Genomic DNA, 18,669 nt, shown 5'->3' on the forward strand with positions numbered 1-18,669 from the left:
TTATATGAGACCTCATATGCATGCATTTAATCTCCCCTGTATGGTAATGCTATGGTTAGGCATCAGTAATACAGAACTTACCATCTGTAGGTATGACAGTGAGTGATGTCACATTAATACTCATGCTGTTCTTTGTTGTAACAGTGCACACATATTCTCCATTATCTTCCTTAGTGAGGTCTTTTAATTGAAAATATAGTTCACCAGCAATGCTATTTATTCTGTGTTTATAATTTTCCGAAATACTTAAATTTTTAGTTGAGCTGTTCATTGAAGCCATTGGAATTTCTAATGATTCATTTCTGAATGTCCATGTAATGAAGAAGCTTGTGCTTAGAGTCTCACAAGCTTTACATTCAAATTCCACAACGTTTACTGTTAAAGTAATATCTAAAAAAAAAAAAGACAATGTTATTTAATATGTTTTTCTCTTAGCACATGAAACAAACATCTGACAATTAAAAATATGTGTATGTTCCAAAAAAATATATAAATCTTAATAAAAAGATGATGTATTAAAGGATCATAGTTGAAGAGATACCATTTGTATCACTTGAGTATGTGTGTGTGTACATGTATATTTGTATGATCTGTAGTGTGTGTGTGTACATGTATATTTGTATGATCTGTAGTGTGTGTGTACAAGTAAATGTGTATGCTGTGTAATGTGTACACATAAATGTGTATTCATACATGTGTATGCTCTGGAATGTGTTTGTGTGTAAAACCATAGAATTCAAATTTCACATGACTGTTTATATATATATATATACTGTACAGTATATATATATATATATATATATATATATATATATATACACATACGAAGAGAAGTGCACTCACAGGAACGAACAGCCGATTTACCACCTGTGTGCAGCTTCTTTTAGCCCAGTATTGCTTTTCACAGAGTAGAACTTTCCTGTAGTATATCAGTCTGATCCTGTCTATTACGGTCAGTCCAGCGCCGAAATACCAGGCAATTCCTCTCTGAACAAGGAACACAGCAACCCCAGACAATCATTTTAACCTTCATTGGGCCTCATCAGTGAGGTGTAGCCATATTCCTCTAAGCACACTGAGCAAGGAGTCCATGTCTGGTTGCCCCTTTTTCCCATCGGGAGACTAAATACATACAAAGAGAAAAGCACGCATAGGAACGAACAACCAGCTCAATACCATTGTTAGACTGTTCTATAGCGATTTACCACCTGGGTGCAACTTCTTTTAGCCCAGTAATGCTTTTCACAGAATAGAACTTTCCTGTAGTATATCAGTATGATACTGCACTTCTCTCTGTATGTATTTAGTCTCCCTATGGGAAAAAGGGTCAACCAGATGTGGACTCCTTGCTCAGTGTGCTTAGATGAATATGGCTACACCTCACTGATGAGGCTTAATGAAGGCTGAAACAATCGTCTGGGGTTGCTGTGTTCCTTGTTCAGAGAGGAATTGCCTGGTATTTTGGCGCTGGACTGGCCGTAATAGGCAGGATCAGACTGATATATTACAGGAAAGTTGTACTCTGTGAAGAGCATTACTGGGCTAAAAAGCTGCACCCAGGTGGTAAATAGCCATAGAACAGGCTAACAATGGTATTGAGCCAGTTGTTCGTTCCTGTGAGTGCACTTCTCTCTGTATGTATTTAGTCTCCCTATGGGAAAAAGGGGCAACCAGACGTGGACTCCTTGCTCAGTGTGCTTAGAGGAATATGGCTACACCTCACTGACGAGGCACAATGAAGGCCGAAACAATCGTCTGGGGTTGCTGTGTTCCTTGTTCAGAGAGGAATTGCCTGGTATTTCGGCGCTGGACTGACCGTAATAGACAGGATCAGACTGATATACTACAGGAAAGTTCTACTCTGCGAAAAGCATTACTGGGCTAAAAAGCTGCACCCATGTGGTAAGTCGCCATAGAACAGGCTAACAATGGTATTGAGCCAGTTGTTCGTTCCTGTGAGTGCACTTCTCTCCGTATGTATATATATATATATACACACATACACACACATACATATTTTGTTTCTCTAAATGCTTATGATAATGACGTGAACAACTTTTACTATACAATTCTTAATTTTGGCTCTACTATTATTACTACTACTTACTTATTGGTAAAACTACATTAAAGCAACGCTCTTAAAGTGAGAGTAAACAAAAAAATGCACATTGCAGTTAATACAAATCTCTGATGGCATAGTAACTTTACAAGTTAAAGTTAAAATTACTTGAAATGTAGCTTTAATTACTATGCAGGAAAGCATAGATATGCATTTACTGCAATGTTTAGAAGTCTGTTAACAATTGGTTTTCTATGTCTGTCTGCACTTGCAAGTTAGCAACCTTTTGTATTGTTTAAAGTTCAGCATATACAAAATAAATACAATTACAAACCACACCCCTGTGCCACACACCCTCAAAAGCGCCCACGAATTAGCTGAGTAAAAGATGGCAAACCCTGCTCCTAAGACATGGAGAAATAGAACATGCATTCTGACAGGAGCAGCAGAGATGCTTTAATAGCCCAGGACACAGCTGCGGTACAGTATGACGCTGGTCCTTAAAGGTACATGAAACCCAAAATGTTTCTTTCATGATACAGATAGAGAATACAATTTTAAACAACTTTCTAACGGCTAGATTTAGAGTTTTGTCGGTAAGGACCCGCGTAGCTAACGCCGGCTTTTTTCTGGCCGCACCTTTAAAATAACTCTGGTATTGAGAGTCCACAGAAAGGCTGCGTTAGGCTCCAAAAAAGGAGCGTAGAGCATTTTTAACGCAACTGCAACTCTCGATACCAGAGTTGCTTACGGACGCGGCCAGCCTCAAAAACGTGCTCGTGCACGATTCCCCCATAGAAAACAATGGGGCTGTTTGAGCTGAAAAAAACCTAACACCTGCAAAAAAGCCGCGTTCAGCTCCTAACGCAGCCCCATTGTTTGCTATGGGGAAACACTTCCTATGTCTGCACCTAACACTCTAACATGTACCCCAAGTCTAAACACCCCTAACCTTACACTTATTAACCCCTATTCTGCCGCCCCCGCTATCGCTGACCCCTGCATATTATTTTTAACCCCTAATCTGCCGCTCCGTAAACCGCCGCTACTTACATTATCTTTATGTACCCCTAATCTGCTGCCCCTAACACCGCCGACCCCTATATTATATTTATTAACCCCTAATCTGCCCCCCACAACGTCGCCTCCACCTGCCTACACTTATTAACCCCTAATCTGCCGAGCGGACCGCACCGCTACTATAATAAAGTTATTAACCCCTAATCCGCCTCACTAACCCTATAATAAATAGTATTAACCCCTAATCTGCCCTCCCTAACATCGCCGACACCTAACTTCAATTATTAACCCCTAATCTGCCGACCGGAGCTCACCGCTATTCTAATAAATGTATTAACCCCTAAAGCTAAGTCTAACACTAACACCCCCCTAAGTTAAATATAATTTTAATCTAACGAAATAAATTAACTCTTATTAAATAAATTATTCCTATTTAAAGCTAAATACTTACCTGTAAAATAAATCCTAATATAGCTACAATATAAATTATAATTACATTGTAGCTATTTTAGGATTAATATTTATTTTACAGGCAACTTTGTAATTATTTTAACCATGTACAATAGCTATTAAATAGTTAAGAACTATTTAATAGTTACCTAGTTAAAATAATTACAAAATTACCTGTAAAATAAATCCTAACCTAAGTTACAATTAAACCTAACACTATACTATCATTAAATTAATTAAATAAAATACCTACAATTACGTACAATTAAACCTAACACTACACTATTAATACATTAATTAAATACAATATCTACAAATAACTACAATGAAATAAACTAACTAAAGTACAAAAAATAAAAAAGAACTAAGTTACAAAAAATAAAAAAATATTTACAAACATAAGAAAAATATTACAACAATTTTAAACTAATTACACCTACTCTAAGCCCCCTAATAAAATAACAAAGCCCCCCAAAATAACAAAATGCCCTACCCTATTCTAAATTACTAAAGTTCAAAGCTCTTTTACCTTACCAGCCCTGAACAGGGCCCTTTGCGGGGCATGCCCCAAGATTTCAGCTCTTTTGCCTGTAAAAAAAAACATACAATACCCCCCCCCAACATTACAACCCACCAATCAGATTGAGCTCACATTCTATTGGCTGTTCCGATCAGCCAATAGAAAGCGAGCTCAATCTGATTGGCTGATCGGATCAGCCAATCGGATTGAACTTGATTCTGATTGGCTGATTCCATCAGCCAATCAGAATATTCCTACCTTAATTCCGATTGGCTGATAGAATCCTATCAGCCAATCGGAATTCGAGGGACGCCATCTTGGATGACGTCATTTAAAGGAACCGTCATTCGGCTAGTAGGCGTCGGGAGAAGAGGATGTTCCGCGTCGGATGGAAGATGATGGCTCCCGAAGAAAGAAGATTGAAGATGCCGTTGATAGAAGACTTCATCCGGATCATGGACCTCTTCAGCTCCCGCTTGGATGAAGACTTCATCCGGATCATGGACCTCTTCAGCTCCCGCTTGGATGAAGACTTCAGCCGGATCATGGACCTCTTCAGCCCCCCGCTTGGGCTTGGATCAGGACATCGGAGGAGCTCTTCAGGACGGATCGGTGAACCTGGTATGGTGAAGATAAGGTAGGAAGATCTTCAGGGGCCTAGTGTTAGGTTTATTTAAGGGGGGTTTGGGTTAGATTAGGGGTATGTGGGTGGTGGGTTGTAATGTTGGGGGGGTATTGTATGTTTTTTTTTACAGGCAAAAGAGCTGAACTTCTTGGGGCATGCCCCGCAAAGGGCCCTGTTCAGGGCTGGTATTTTTTGTAACTTAGTTCTTTTTTATTTTTTGTACTTTAGTTAGTTTATTTCATTGTAGTTATTTGTAGGAATTGTATTTAATTTATTTATTGATAGTGTAGTGTTAGGTTTAATTGTAGGTAATTGTAGGTATTTTATTTAATTAATTTAATGATAGTGTAGTGTTAGGTTTAATTGTAACTTAGGTTAGGATTTATTTTACAGGTAAATTTGTAATTATTTTAACTATTTTAGCTATTAAATAGTTCTTAACTATTTAATAGCTATTGTACCTGGTTAAAATAAATACAAAGTTACCATTAAAATAAATATTAATCCTAAAATAGCTACAATGTAATTATAATTTATATTGTAGCTATATTAGGGTTTATTTTACAGGTAAGTATTTAGCTTTAAATAGGAATAAGTTATTTAATAAGAGTTAATTTATTTCGTTAGAATAAAATTATATTTAACTTAGGGGGGTGTTAGGGTTAGGGTTAGACTTAGCTTTAGGGGTTAATACATTTATTAGAATAGCGGTGAGCTCCGGTCGGCAGATTAGAGGTTAATAATTGAAGTTAGGTGTCGGCGATGTTAGGGAGGGCAGATTAGGGGTTAATACTATTTATTATAGGGTTAGTGAGGCGGATTAGGGGTTAATAACTTTATAATAATAGCGGTGCGGTCCGCTCGGCAGATTAGGGGTTAATAAGTGTAGACAGGTGGAGGCAACGTTGAGGGCGGCAGATTAGGGGTTAATAAATATAATATAGGGGTCGGCGGTGTTAGGGGCAGCAGATTAGGGGTACATAGCTATAATGTAGGTGGCGGCGCTTTGCGGTCGGCAGATTAGGGGTTAATTATTGTAGGTAGCTGGCGGCGACGTTGTGGGGGGCAGGTTAGGGGTTAATAAATATAATACAGGGGTCGGCGGTGTTAGGGGCAGCAGATTAGGGGTACATAAGTATAACGTAGGTGGCGGTCGGCAGATTAGGGGTTAAAAAAATGTAATCAAGTGTCGGCGATGTGGGGGGACCTCGGTTTAGGGGTACATAGGTAGTTTATGGGTGTTAGTGTACTTTAGAGTACAGTAGTTAAGAGCTTTATGAACCGGCGTTAGCCCAAAAAGCTCTTAACTCCTGACTTTTTTCTGCGGCTGGAGTTTTGTCGTTAGATTTCTAACGCTCACTTCAGCCACGACTCTAAATACCGGAGTTAGAAAGATCCCATTGAAAAGATAGGATACGCAATTGACGTAAGGGGATCTGCGGTATGGAAAAGTCGCGGCTGAAAAGTGAGCGTTAGACCCTTTTTTGACTGACTCCAAATACCGGAGGTAGCCTAAAACCAGCGTTAGGAGCCTCTAACGCTGGTTTTCACGGCTACCGCCAAACTCCAAATCTAGGCCTAAGTTACTTCTATTGTCTAATTTGTTTCATTCTCTTGGTGTCATTTGTCGAATGAGCAGCAATGCACTACTGGTTTCTAACTGAACACCTAGGGGAGCCAATGAAAATCGGTACATATATGCAGTCACCAATCAGAAGCTAGAACCTAGGTTCTTTGCTGCTCCTGAGCTTGCCAATATAAACTTTTCAGCAAAGGATAGCAAGAGAAGGAAGCAAATTAAATAATAGAAGTAAATTAGAAAGTTGTATAAAATTGTATACTCTATCTGAATTATGAAAGAAAAATTTGGGGTTTCATGTCCCTTTAAGGGCTAAACAAACTGGTTAATTGTAATATGTTAAAATGTGTTTAACTGTGTTTGAATAGAAATATTGTACATTACAATGTTTTTCACATAGAAGAAAATGTTCTTTGTATTTAAATAATAATAATAATAATAATATATATACCTGTATATATATATTCCCATAGGTAACAACATTGGAATGCAAAAAACTAACTTTGGGTTCAACGCTGTTGGCCTAATACAGTGTCGGGTTAGCGCGCAAGCACAAGCAATACGTGTTAGGTTTGTTTTTAAACAGCAAGCCTCATTGAAGTCTATGGGGAGAAGTTAAAATGGTTGTGACGTTAGTGTGAGCAAAAGAAAAGTTAGCGTGCCACTTGTAATCTGGCCCATAATCAGCAGTCTGAATATCTGATGCACTCATAATATCTGGGAAAATCCCTTTCTTAATTGTATCTAAACCTGTCCTGATTCTGAGCAGGACATTCCACACTTCTTTCAAATATAGAGAAAAGTTTACTTAAAATAGATCCTCTGTCACTTTCCTTTCCCTTTAAATGCCCCTATTTTAGGATGTGATACCAGGGAACACATTCACCCCTTCCACATAGCAGCCATGCCGCAACACTACCAGACCATGCCCTTAAATTGACAACTCTGCATAGATCCCTCCCCCAATCCTGTCTTGGACCTGCAAGATTGCCACCAGCTCCCCTGTTTTCAAGATAAATTAATGTAATAGTGAAGGTGCGTACACTGTAAAAAAGGGAAAAAATACCTAATTTTCAACAGAATTGGCATTTTATTATCTAATTTTTTTTTGTGAGATCTAATAACTGAGCCCTCATATGTCATTGAAATTCATCATGTCAACATTTGTGCAACAAGTAAACAAAGTAACTGTAAAACTCTGAAATTTGTGGTGTACTGAGCATTTCACATTTCACTGAGTCATAAAAAGCTGAACACTTATGCACTGCACTTAGAGCGAAATCACTATAAAAACAAAAACTTGAAAGCAAAATTACTTTAAAATTAAAAAAGCTTTGCATTACATTTAAAAAACGTGATTTTTAAATGAAACAAAGGGAGCAATCATGTTACGTGGCTGTTATGTATAATCCAATTGTCATTTTATGATTTTAACAGATTTCAAGGAAGCATAAGACTTGTTATTTTAAATCATCATTTTTTTATGTGGTTTTACAAAGTCCAGGTGTTTGTTTACTTTTAGCAAAAGTATTTCTTAACATCAGATAACCACATAACATAGTCACTAATTAGTGGTAATATCAAATCTCTACCTCATAGATCAAAAGTCCACTAAATTGTACATTGCAAAAAACTATTTAAACTATTTTTTTTATCTCTGTGCTAAAGTGCAGTGAACAATGCTATAAGGGTGTGTTGTGTTATTCAAATATGTTTACACCTTATAGATATATCCTTTAAATTCCAGCTTTCTTTTTCTGTAGAATTCCCCCTAGTCCTTTACATTAATTAGACCTTAGACCTTGCCAATTTTGTAGAAAAATGCAGATACAATTTTCAACTGAATTATAATCTACCTATAGTTATGACATTACTGTGAAGGCATCTCTTTGTAACAATACAGAAACCGCATGCACAAAAAGTTTCCCAGGTCATCACAGTACACTTGATGAGCAATTGTAAGAAATATTAGAGTTTGTGATTACTAGTGTTAAAGGGAGATTACAAACAAACATTTTTTTTTATTATGTTTACGAAAGTGCAGAGATTAAATATGTAAAAATATAATTTGCATGAAAAATGTTAAACAATGTTTAAAATTATCAATCAGGAAGTGCTTGTTTGGGCACAAATTATTCTAATGGCTACAACAACCTGCTTACTGATTGGTGAGAAGAACTCTCAAACAAAAAGTTGTTTTATCAAAGACTGGATCATTCTTTTTTATTAATGTATTTCATTTTTATGTAATTTCATCCTGTTACAGAGGATGCAGTTTCTGCCCTTATACTATCCTCTGACCTCACTACCTGTCCCCCGACCCCATCCCCTCACAGCTACTACCCTCCCTTTCTTCTACCCTTACCCCTATACTCACACACATCTCCAACCTCTCCCTCAGCACTGGTATATTTCCCTCATCTCTTAAACACGCACTGGTCACACCTATCCTCAAAAAACCTTCTCTCGACCCACCCTCCCCATCCAACTACCGTCCTATTTCCCTACTCCCTCTTGTCTTGAAGCTTCTCAAAAAGTTAGTATATGTACGTCTATCCCATTTCCTTACACTAAACTCCCTCCTTGACCCACTGCAATCTGGATTTTTGCCCCCACAACTCCACAGAGACAGCAATTGTTAAAGGTTACTAACGACCTACTTGTTAAAGGTTACTAACGACCTAAGGCCACTTCTCTCTGCTTATTCTCCTTGATCTGTCTGCAGTCTTTGATACAGTCAACCGACCTCTTTTGCTCTAAACCCTCCAATCGTTTGCATTTGTGACACAGATCTCTGGTGTTTTTTTTCTTATCTGTCTAATCGTACCTTTAGTGTAGTCATCTCTGGGGCATCCTCTGCCCCATTACCACTTTCTGTTGGGGTCCCGCAAAGCTCTGTCCTTGGCCCCCTTCTCAATCTACACATCATCTTTAGGTTCCCTAATAAAGTCCCATCGGTTTCAATACCATTTGTATGCCAATGACACCCAAATTCTCCTCTCTGCACCAGACCTATCTTCTTCCTTGCAAACCTGTGTCACTAACTGTCTTTCTCATATCTCATCTTGGATGTCCCCTCACTACCTTAAGCCAAATCTCTCCAAAACTGAGCTCCTTATTTTCCACCTTCTTCAAAAATCTCCACCCCAACTTCTCTATAACTATCGATAACTCCATCATTACCCCTACCCCTCATGCTCTATGTCTTGGGGTCACACTTGACTCAGATCTTTCTTTCACTCCTCACATTCAGTCCTTGGCTAAAGCCTGCCATTTCCACCTTAAAAACATCTCTAAAATTAGACATTTCCTTTTACAAGACACAACTAAGATTCTAATCCACTCTCTCATCCTTTCCCGCCTCGATTACTGCAACTCCATCCTCTCTGGTCTCCCTAGCTGCCGCCTAGCTCCTTTACAATCCATAATGAATGCCTTTGCCAGGCTCATCTTCCTTACACGTCGCTCTTCATCTGGTGCACCTCTCTGCCAATCCCTTCACTGGCTTCCTCTTGCCTCCAGGCTTAAACACAAAATTCTCATTTTGGCATACAAAGCCCTCAACTACACTGCTCCCCCCTACATCTCAGACCTTGTCTCTCGATACTCTCCCTCCCAACCCCTTTGCTCTGCCCACAATCTCCTACTCTCCTCCTCTCTTGTTACCTCCTCACATTCCCCTTTACAAGACTTCTCCAGACTGGTTCCCAGCTTGTGGAACTCTCTGCCTCGCTCCACAAGACTCTCCCCTAATTTTGAAAGCTTCAAGTGCTCCCTAAAGACTGTACTATTCAGGGATGCATGCAACCTACACTAACCTTTCCTAACTCCACTGCTATCCCCTTGAACCCCTTAGCATGTAAGCCTATGAGCCCAGCTGTTTGTAGATAACCTGCATAAGAGACAATTACCACAGTGCAACTCTCAGCAGGGATCTCTACCCATTTGACCCCCTATAAATGTTACCTTGTATACTGCCTATGTTTATAGAGCTACAAATACCTGATAATAATAATAATTTTTAAAAAGCTTTCTTTTTTGAAGACAAAAAATAAAACATCTTAAAGGGACATGAAACCAAATGTTGAAGCACTTGAAAGTTGTGCAGCATAGCTGTGAAAATAGAATTTCACCTTTAGATCTCTTTGTAAAAAATTATCGCCTAAATTTAGAGTTTTGTCTGTAAAGACCCACAGTGCTAACGCTGCTTTTTTTCCAGCGCACCCTTAAGACAACGCTGGTATTTAGAGTTGTCTGAGTGGCTGCGTTAGGCTCAGAAAAGGGAGCGTTGAGCATAATTTTCCTTCCCTTCAACTCTCAATACCAGTGTTGCCTACGGTAGCGGTAAGATGGGAAAACGTGCTCGAGCACGATATCCCCATAGGATACAATGGGGCTGAGCTGGCTGGAAAAAAACCTAACACCTGCAAAAAAGCAGCGTTCAGCTCCTAGCGCAGCCCCATTGTTTTCTATGGGAAAACACTCTCTAAGTCTGCACCTAACACCCTAACATGAACCCCGAGTTTAAACACCCCTAACCTTACACTTATTAACCCCTAATCTGCCGCCCCCGCTATCGCTGACACCTGCATTATATTATTAACCCCTAATCTGCCGCTCCGGACACCGCCGCAACCTACATTATCCCTATGAACCCCTAATCTGCTGCCCCTAACATTGCCGACACCTATATTGTATTTATTACCCCCTAATCTGCCCCCCCCAACGTCGCCGCTACCTTACCTACACTTTTTAACCCCTAATCTGCCGACCGGACCTCGCCGCCACTATAATAAATGTATTAACCCCTAAACCGCCGCACTCCCGCCTCGCAAACACTATAATAACTTTTATTAACCCCTAATCTGCCCTCCCTAACATCACCGCCACCTACCTACAATTATTAAACCCTAATCTCCCGCCCACAACGTCGCTACTATAATAAAGTTATTAACCCCTAAACCGAAGTCTAACCCTAACCCCCCATAACTTAAATATAATTTAAATTAAACAAAATAATATTCCTAGAATTAAATAAATTATTCCTATTTAAAACTAAATACTTACCTATAAAATAAACCCTAATATAGCTACAATATAACTAGTAATTACATTGTAGCTATTTTAGGATTTATATTTATTTTACAGGCAACTTTGTATTTATTTTAACTAGGTACAATAGCTATTAAATAGTTAATAACTATTTAATAGCTACCTAGTTAAAATAAGTACAAAATTACCTGTAAAATAAATCCTAACCTAAGTTACAAATACACCTAACACTACACTATCATTAAATTAATTAAATAAATTAATTACAATTAGCTAAACTGAAATACAAACACTAAATTACAAAAAAAATTACAAGAAATTTAAACTAATTACAACTAATCTAAGCCCCCTAATAAAATAAAAAATCCCCCCAAAATAATAAAATGCCCTACCCTATTTTAAATTACAAAAGTAATCAGCTCTTTTACCAGCCCTTAAAAGGGCTTTTTGCTGGGCATTGCCCCAAAGTAATCAGCTCATTAACCTGTAAAAAAAAAATACAACCCCCCAACATTAAAACCCACCACCCACATACCCCTACTCTAACCCACCCAAACCCCCAATCGGAATTGAAGGGACGCCATCTTGGATGATGTCCCTTAAAGGAACCTTCATTCGTCGTTCAGTCGTCGGTTGAAGAGGATGGCTCCGCGTCGGCTCCTTTGAAGATGGCTCCACTCCGGATGGATGAAGATTGAAGACGCTGCCTGGATGAAGACTTCTACCGGATGAAGGACCTTCTCTGCGCACCTTGGATGAAGATTTCGGCCCAGTTGGGTGAAGACGACTCAAGGTAGGGAGATCTTCAGGGGGTTAGCGTTTTTTTAAGGGGGGTTTGGGTGGGTTAGAGTAGGGGTATGTGGGTGGTGGGTTTTAATGTTGGGGGGGTTGTATTTTTTTTACAGGTAAAAGAGCTGATTACTTTTGGGCAATGCCCCGCAAAAAAGCCCTTTTAAGGGCTGGTAAAAGAGCTGATTACTTTTGTAATTTAATTAGGGTAGGGCATTTTTTTATTTTATTAGGGGGCTTAGATTAGGTGTAATTAGTTTAAACTTCTTGTAATTTTTTTTATTTTATGCCTGTAAAATAAATATAAATCCTAAAATAGCTACAATGTAATTATTAGTTATATTGTAGCTATATTAGGGTTTATTTTATAGGTAAGTATTTAGTTTTAAATAGGAATAATTTATTTAATTATAGCAATATTATTTTGTTTAATTTAAATTATATTTAAGTTATGGGGGTGTTAGGGTTAGACTTCGGTTTAAGGGTTAATAACTTTATTATAGTAGCGGTGACGTTGCGGGTGGGCGATTAGGGGTTAATAATTGTAGGTAGGTGGCGGCGATGTTAGGGAGGGCAGATTAGGGGTTAATAAAAGTTATTATAGTGTTTGCGAGGCGGGAGTGCGGCGGTTTAGGGGTTAATACATTTATTATAGTGGCGGCGAGGTCCGGTCGGCAGATTAGGGGTTAATAAGTGTAGGTAAGGTAGCGGTGACATTTGGGGGGGCAGATTAGGGGGTAATAAATATAATATAGGTGTCTGCGATGTTAGGGGCAGCAGATTAGGGGTTCATAGCTATAATGTAGGTGGCGGCAGTGTCCGGTCGGCAGATTAGGGGTTAAAAAAATGTATTCGAGGGTTGGCGATGTGGGGGTGGCTCGGTTTAGGGGTACATAGGTAGTTTATGGGTGTTAGTGAACTTTGTAGCACAGTAGTTAGGAGCTTTATGTTCCGGCGTTAGCCCATAAAGCTATTAACTACTGACTTTTTTTGGCGGTAGGAGTCTTGTCGGTAGAGGCTCTACCGCTCACTTCTTCCAAGACTCCAAATACCAGCGTTAGGCAAATCCCATTGAAAAGATAGGATACGCAATTGACATAAGGGGATCTGCAGTAGCCTGGAGTCACGGAAAGGAAGTGAGCGGTAGACCCTTTCCTGCCTGACTCTAAATACCAGCGGGCGGTAAAAAGCAGCGTTATTTTATTAAGATATTTTACCTCTAAAGTCCCTAAGTATTCAGACCCCATGGAAAAGAGACTTTTAAGCAGCCAATCAGGATGCTAGTCACAGGACTTGCAAGGGCAGGGCCGGACTGGGACCAAAAAGAGCCCCCCCCCCCCTATTTCTTATTTAACCGTATACCAAACATGGCAGGTATAATACTTGTTTAAGTGACAAAAACATTTAAAATTTCCAACACCCTATAATCACTGTATTTTGTCAATTGGTTGGTATGACAAAATAAAGTAAAATATAAAAAAATATAGGGCACAAAGTATATGTCACATAACACACATTTAGCTGTAGCTATAGGGCACAAAGTATATGTCACTTAACACAAATGTAGTTGTAGCTATAGGGCACAATGTATATGTCACATAACACACAATTAGCTGTATCTATAGGCCCAAAGTATATGTCATATAATACACATTTAGCTGTAGCTATAGGGCACAAAGTATATGTCACATAACACAAATTTAGCTGTAGCTATAGGGCACAATGTATATGTCACATAACACACAATTAGCAGTAGCTATAGGGCACACAATATATGTCATAACGCATTTAGCTGTAGCTATAGGGCACAAAGTATACATCATATGACACATTCAGCTGTAGCTTTAGGTCACAAAGCATATGTCACATAACAATCATTTAGTTGTAGCTATAGGACACAAAGTATATGTCGCATAACACACATTTAGTTGTAGCTATAGGGCACAAAGTATATGTCACATAACACACATTAAGCTGTAGGTATAGCACACAAAGTATATGTCATATAACATACATTTATCTGCAGCTATAGGGCACAAAGTAATTGTCACATAACACACAGCTATAGAGCACAAAGTATATGTCACATAATAATAATAATAATTTGCCATTTTTATAGTGCTTTTCTCCCTGTGAGACTCAAAGCACTTTACAAATATACAAACATAAGACATAAAAGTTTCTGAAGGTTGGATAAGTGGACTGAATGCCTAATGGAAGAGAAAGGTATTTCGTTTTTTTTTTTAAAAGTCTGTAAGGACAGTGCTTTCTGGAACTCTGTACCGTGCACAATCAGAGTTCCAGAAAGTAGGGGCAGTGTGGCTGAATGCACCCTGGAGCCTGAGTTTGTCTTTTTTCTTGGTACTGACAGGAGGGATGTGCTAGCTGACCAAAATGAGTGGGAAGGGATGTAGGGTGTTTGGAGCTCTTTCAGGTACTGTGAGTCTAGATTGTTTAAGGCTTTGAAGGTCAGTAAGCCAATTTTAAAATATATTTGCCATTTAATTGGGAGTGGAGAACAGGTGTTATGTGGCAGGAGCGACTTTGCTTGGTCAGTAGTCTGGCTGCTTCATTTTGTACCGTCTGAAGGCGATGGAGTTCTTTTTTTGGGAGGTTCAAGTAAAGTGCATTGCAGTAATCTAGTCTAGAGGATATAAATGTATGGATTAATGTTGGAATATCATCCGGTGGAATTAAGTGTTGTATCCTGGCTATGTTTTTCAGATGAAAAAAGGCAGATTTTATTACAGAGGAGATCTGCTGTTTAAATGATAGTTCAGCGTCAATCAGCACTCCGAGGTTTTGTACCTTTGCTGAACTAACGAGTTCAGAGCCTCCTAGCTCCAGGCCAGTTGGGTGATTGTGGGATATTTTTGATGCTCGGGGTCCTCTTACTAAGAGTAACTCTGTTTTGTCTGGGTACACTTTGAGCCAGCTAGCATTCATCCATTCTATGAGGTCTGTTAAGCAACTGTTTATGCGGCGTGCTGGGTCTGTGGTATTTAGAGCAAAGGAGAAGTAGAGTTGTGTGTCATCAGCATAACAATTATACCTTAGGTCATGTCGCCCTATGATGTCCCTCAGTGGTAGCAAGTAAATTGTGAATAACATGGGAGACAGGATGGATCCTTGTGGAACTCCGCAGGTCAGTTCTGTCGGTGCTGATGAGCTTGATCCTGAATTTACTCTCTGGGATCTACCAGCGAGGAAAGATTTAAACCAGTTAAGGACTGTGCCTCCTAGACCACAGATGTACTGTAAGCGCTTTATTAGAATCCTATGGTCAATGGTGTCAAATGCAGCTGAGAGGTCCAAGAGGATTAGGATGGAGTCATCACCTTTGTCTTGCCCTAAGAAGGTCATTTAGCACTCGGACTAGTGCTGTTTCAGTGCTGTGGTGGCATCTGAAGTCTGACTGGCAAGGATCGAATATGTTCAAGTGTGATAGATGGGCTTCCAGTTGAGTTGACACTATTTTTTCAATTATTTTCCTCAGAAAAGGAAGGTTGGATATTGGTCTGTAATTCATCATGCAGTCTGGATCTAATAAAGGTTTCTTTAGGAGTGGTTTTACCACAGCTTCTTTTAGAGGATCTGGGAAGTCTCCAGTTTTTAGTGAACACTGCACTTCTATTTTTGTGAGGGCTAACACACATTTAGCTGTAGCTATAGCAGGACACAAAGTATGTAACATAACACACAGCTATAGGGCACAAAGTATATGGCACATAACACACATTTAGCTGCAGTTATAGTGCACCACGTATATGTCACATAACACACATATAACTGTAGCTATAGCAGGACACAAAGTATATGTCACATAACACACAGCTATAGGGCACAATGTATATGTCACATAAAACACATTTAGCTGTAGCTATAGTGCACAAAGTATATCTCACATAACACACATTTAGCTATAGCAGGGCACAAATTGTATGTCACCTAACACACAGCTATATGGCACAAAGTGTATGTTACATAACACACATTTAGTTGTGTATTTATGATAATCTGATTAGGGATTAAACAGCATTGCTAATTGTTTAACCAAGCACAACCTTTCCTCACCTGCTACTCTGTAGACTTCACTGACACTTAAAGGGACAGTGTACACAAATTTTCATATAACTGCATGTAATAGGCACTACTATAAAGAAAAATATGCACAGATACAGATCTAAAAATCCAGTATAAAACATTTTAAAAACTTACTTAGAAGCTCCCAGTTTAGCATTGTTGATGAGGTAGTCTAGGACATCCACTGAAAGGCACTGGGTAAACAAAAAGAGCAGACACTCCCCACCTCCCCCCTTCCCTGCATATGAAAAGACAGATGACATAAACAGGAGCCTGCAGGAGTCTGTAAACACATGTATATGACTGGCACTGTGAGGCTTGGTTAGGAGTCTGAAAATCAGCACAATGCTCTTAAAAAATAAGCAAAACTATACATTTTTATAAAAACACTACCAGATGGGCTATATAAATGGATCATCTACAAAATATTTATGCAAAGAAAAAGTTAGTGTACAATGTCCCTTTAACTTATAAGTTATAATAACGTTATTTAAAAATTCAAATTCACAATAGACTCACTTGTGACTTTACTCACTCACTGTCACTGACTGAGTGGTGCTTCATTCATGTCTCTCTCTCTACTGCTACTGCAGCCTGAGCCAGTGTGTTTTCCCACCTACAAAACCCCACCAAGAGGAGATTGTGTGAAGAGCCGGCACGTGACATGGCACGTGTCGTCCCTATACGGCCGCAGAGGAGTAACACTGGACCAGCCTGAAACAGGTCCTCTGTCATTCTGACCTCACCTCACTGACACCTGCTGAGTCTGCTATCATCTTAGAATCAGATGATAGGATCGGGACGGCCCCCTGGCATCTCTCCTACAGGCTACAGCACATCTTTGTAGTGCAGCCACGTTCAGTCCAGGCCTGTGCAAGGGAGTGTGCATCTGACATAAGATAACAGCAAAGCAAAGTATGACATCAGTACCTGTCAAGGGGTGGGATACATTAGGCAGCAAGTGAACAGTCAGTTCTTGAATTTCATGTGTTGGAAGCAGGAAAAATGGGAAGCAAAAAGATCTGAGTGACTGAGCGCCAAGTAGTGATGGCTAGACGACTGTGTCAGAGCATCTCCAAAATGGTACGTCTGGTGGAGTGTTTCTGGTATGCAGCAGTCATTACCTACCAAAAGTGGTGCAGGGAAGGACAACCAGTGAACTGGCGCTAGGGTCATGGGTGCCAAAGGTTTATTGATGCACATGGGGAGCGAAGGCTAGCCTATCCGGTCCAATCACACAGAAGAGCTACTGTAGCTGAAATTGATGAAAAAAATAATGCTGTCCATGACAGAAAGGTGTCAGCAGGGGCGGAACTACTGTGGTCATAACGGTCACGACCAGGCCCTGAAGGTGTGGGGGACCCAGCAGGTGTGAGTGACCTCTTAAATAGCCTTTGTTAGAGGAAGCACACAAAATCTTTTTAAAAGTGCAGGTGGTGCGAGGTGTGTTGCGTGGCGGCAATAGTCCAGTACAGGCATGTATAATGTCAGGCGGTAGATGCGGGGCACTTGACAGGGGGCGGTGCTGCGGCACTTCAATGAATCACTGAGATTTAGACCGCTCCTGTTTTAGATAATGTGACTGCATGTCTGGCTCACTCTGGCATTAATCCTCCTCCCGCTGTGAAACAGTGCCCTGGAGAAGAATGGAAATGGAATTGAAATAACTGTCTTAACAGCATTACGGTAGCCCCCTGTCCACTGCTCCTGGAGTAGACTGCACCGCCATCCTTCCCGATCCCCGTGTCCTTTGCCTGTCCAAAAGTTAGTCATGGCACAGCACCACTCCTTCGCCCAGCAGGTAAGAGGCCCCAAATATTTAGCTCCTATACCTCCTGTCTTGCTATGCAGGAGTATAGAAGGCCGGCTTACTGTCTTGTGTGGTGGGTACCTGGGAACAGAGGGGCTAGCTGGGGACATCCCCCAGCTTTGTAACCCCGCACTTTTCATTGCGACCTAACTGAGGTGAATGGGGGTTAATAATGATCTCACCTGCCTTTCACCCACTACTACGTAAATGAGATATACGTATGCACATAGTGACAGCTCATAAAGAAACACAGTACATTTCTCAGAAAACAAAATGCAATTGCTGCTGTGTTAGTAGAATAGTTTTTTTTTACTATTCTATTGATATATTCTTTTGTACTCCCCCTCTCTCCCTTTCGTACTCCCCCATCTCTGCCTTTCGTACTCCCCCATCTCTCTCTCTCTCTCTCCCTTTTGTACTCCCTCTCCCAATCTCTCTCTCTCTTTCTTTGTACTCCCTCTCTCTCTCTCTCTCTCTCTCTTTGTACTCCCACTCTCCCTCTCTTTCTGCCTTTGTACTTCTCTCTCTCTCTCTTTCTCCCTTTGTACTCCCCCTCTCTCTCTCTCTCCCTTTGTACTCCCTCTCTCTCTCCCTTTGTACTCCCTCTCTCTCTCCCTTTGTACACCCTCTCTCTCTTCCTTTGCAATCCTTCTCTCTCTCTCTCTTTACCCCCTCTCTCTCT

General features: G+C 40.0%; 1 protein-coding gene across 1 annotated transcript in view; it reads right to left on the minus strand.

Annotated features, from left to right (window-relative positions):
* HHLA2 (HERV-H LTR-associating 2) overlaps nucleotides 1-18,669 on the minus strand; it is a 190,247-nt gene that overhangs the window by 34,963 nt on the left and 136,615 nt on the right. The window contains exon 5 of the mRNA XM_053707539.1: nucleotides 82-390. Coding sequence (XP_053563514.1) covers nucleotides 82-390 — 309 coding nt within the window. The remainder of the gene's footprint in view (nucleotides 1-81; nucleotides 391-18,669) is intronic.

This window comes from Bombina bombina, chromosome 3, assembly GCF_027579735.1.
Source record: "Bombina bombina isolate aBomBom1 chromosome 3, aBomBom1.pri, whole genome shotgun sequence".
NCBI lineage: Eukaryota > Metazoa > Chordata > Amphibia > Anura > Bombinatoridae > Bombina > Bombina bombina.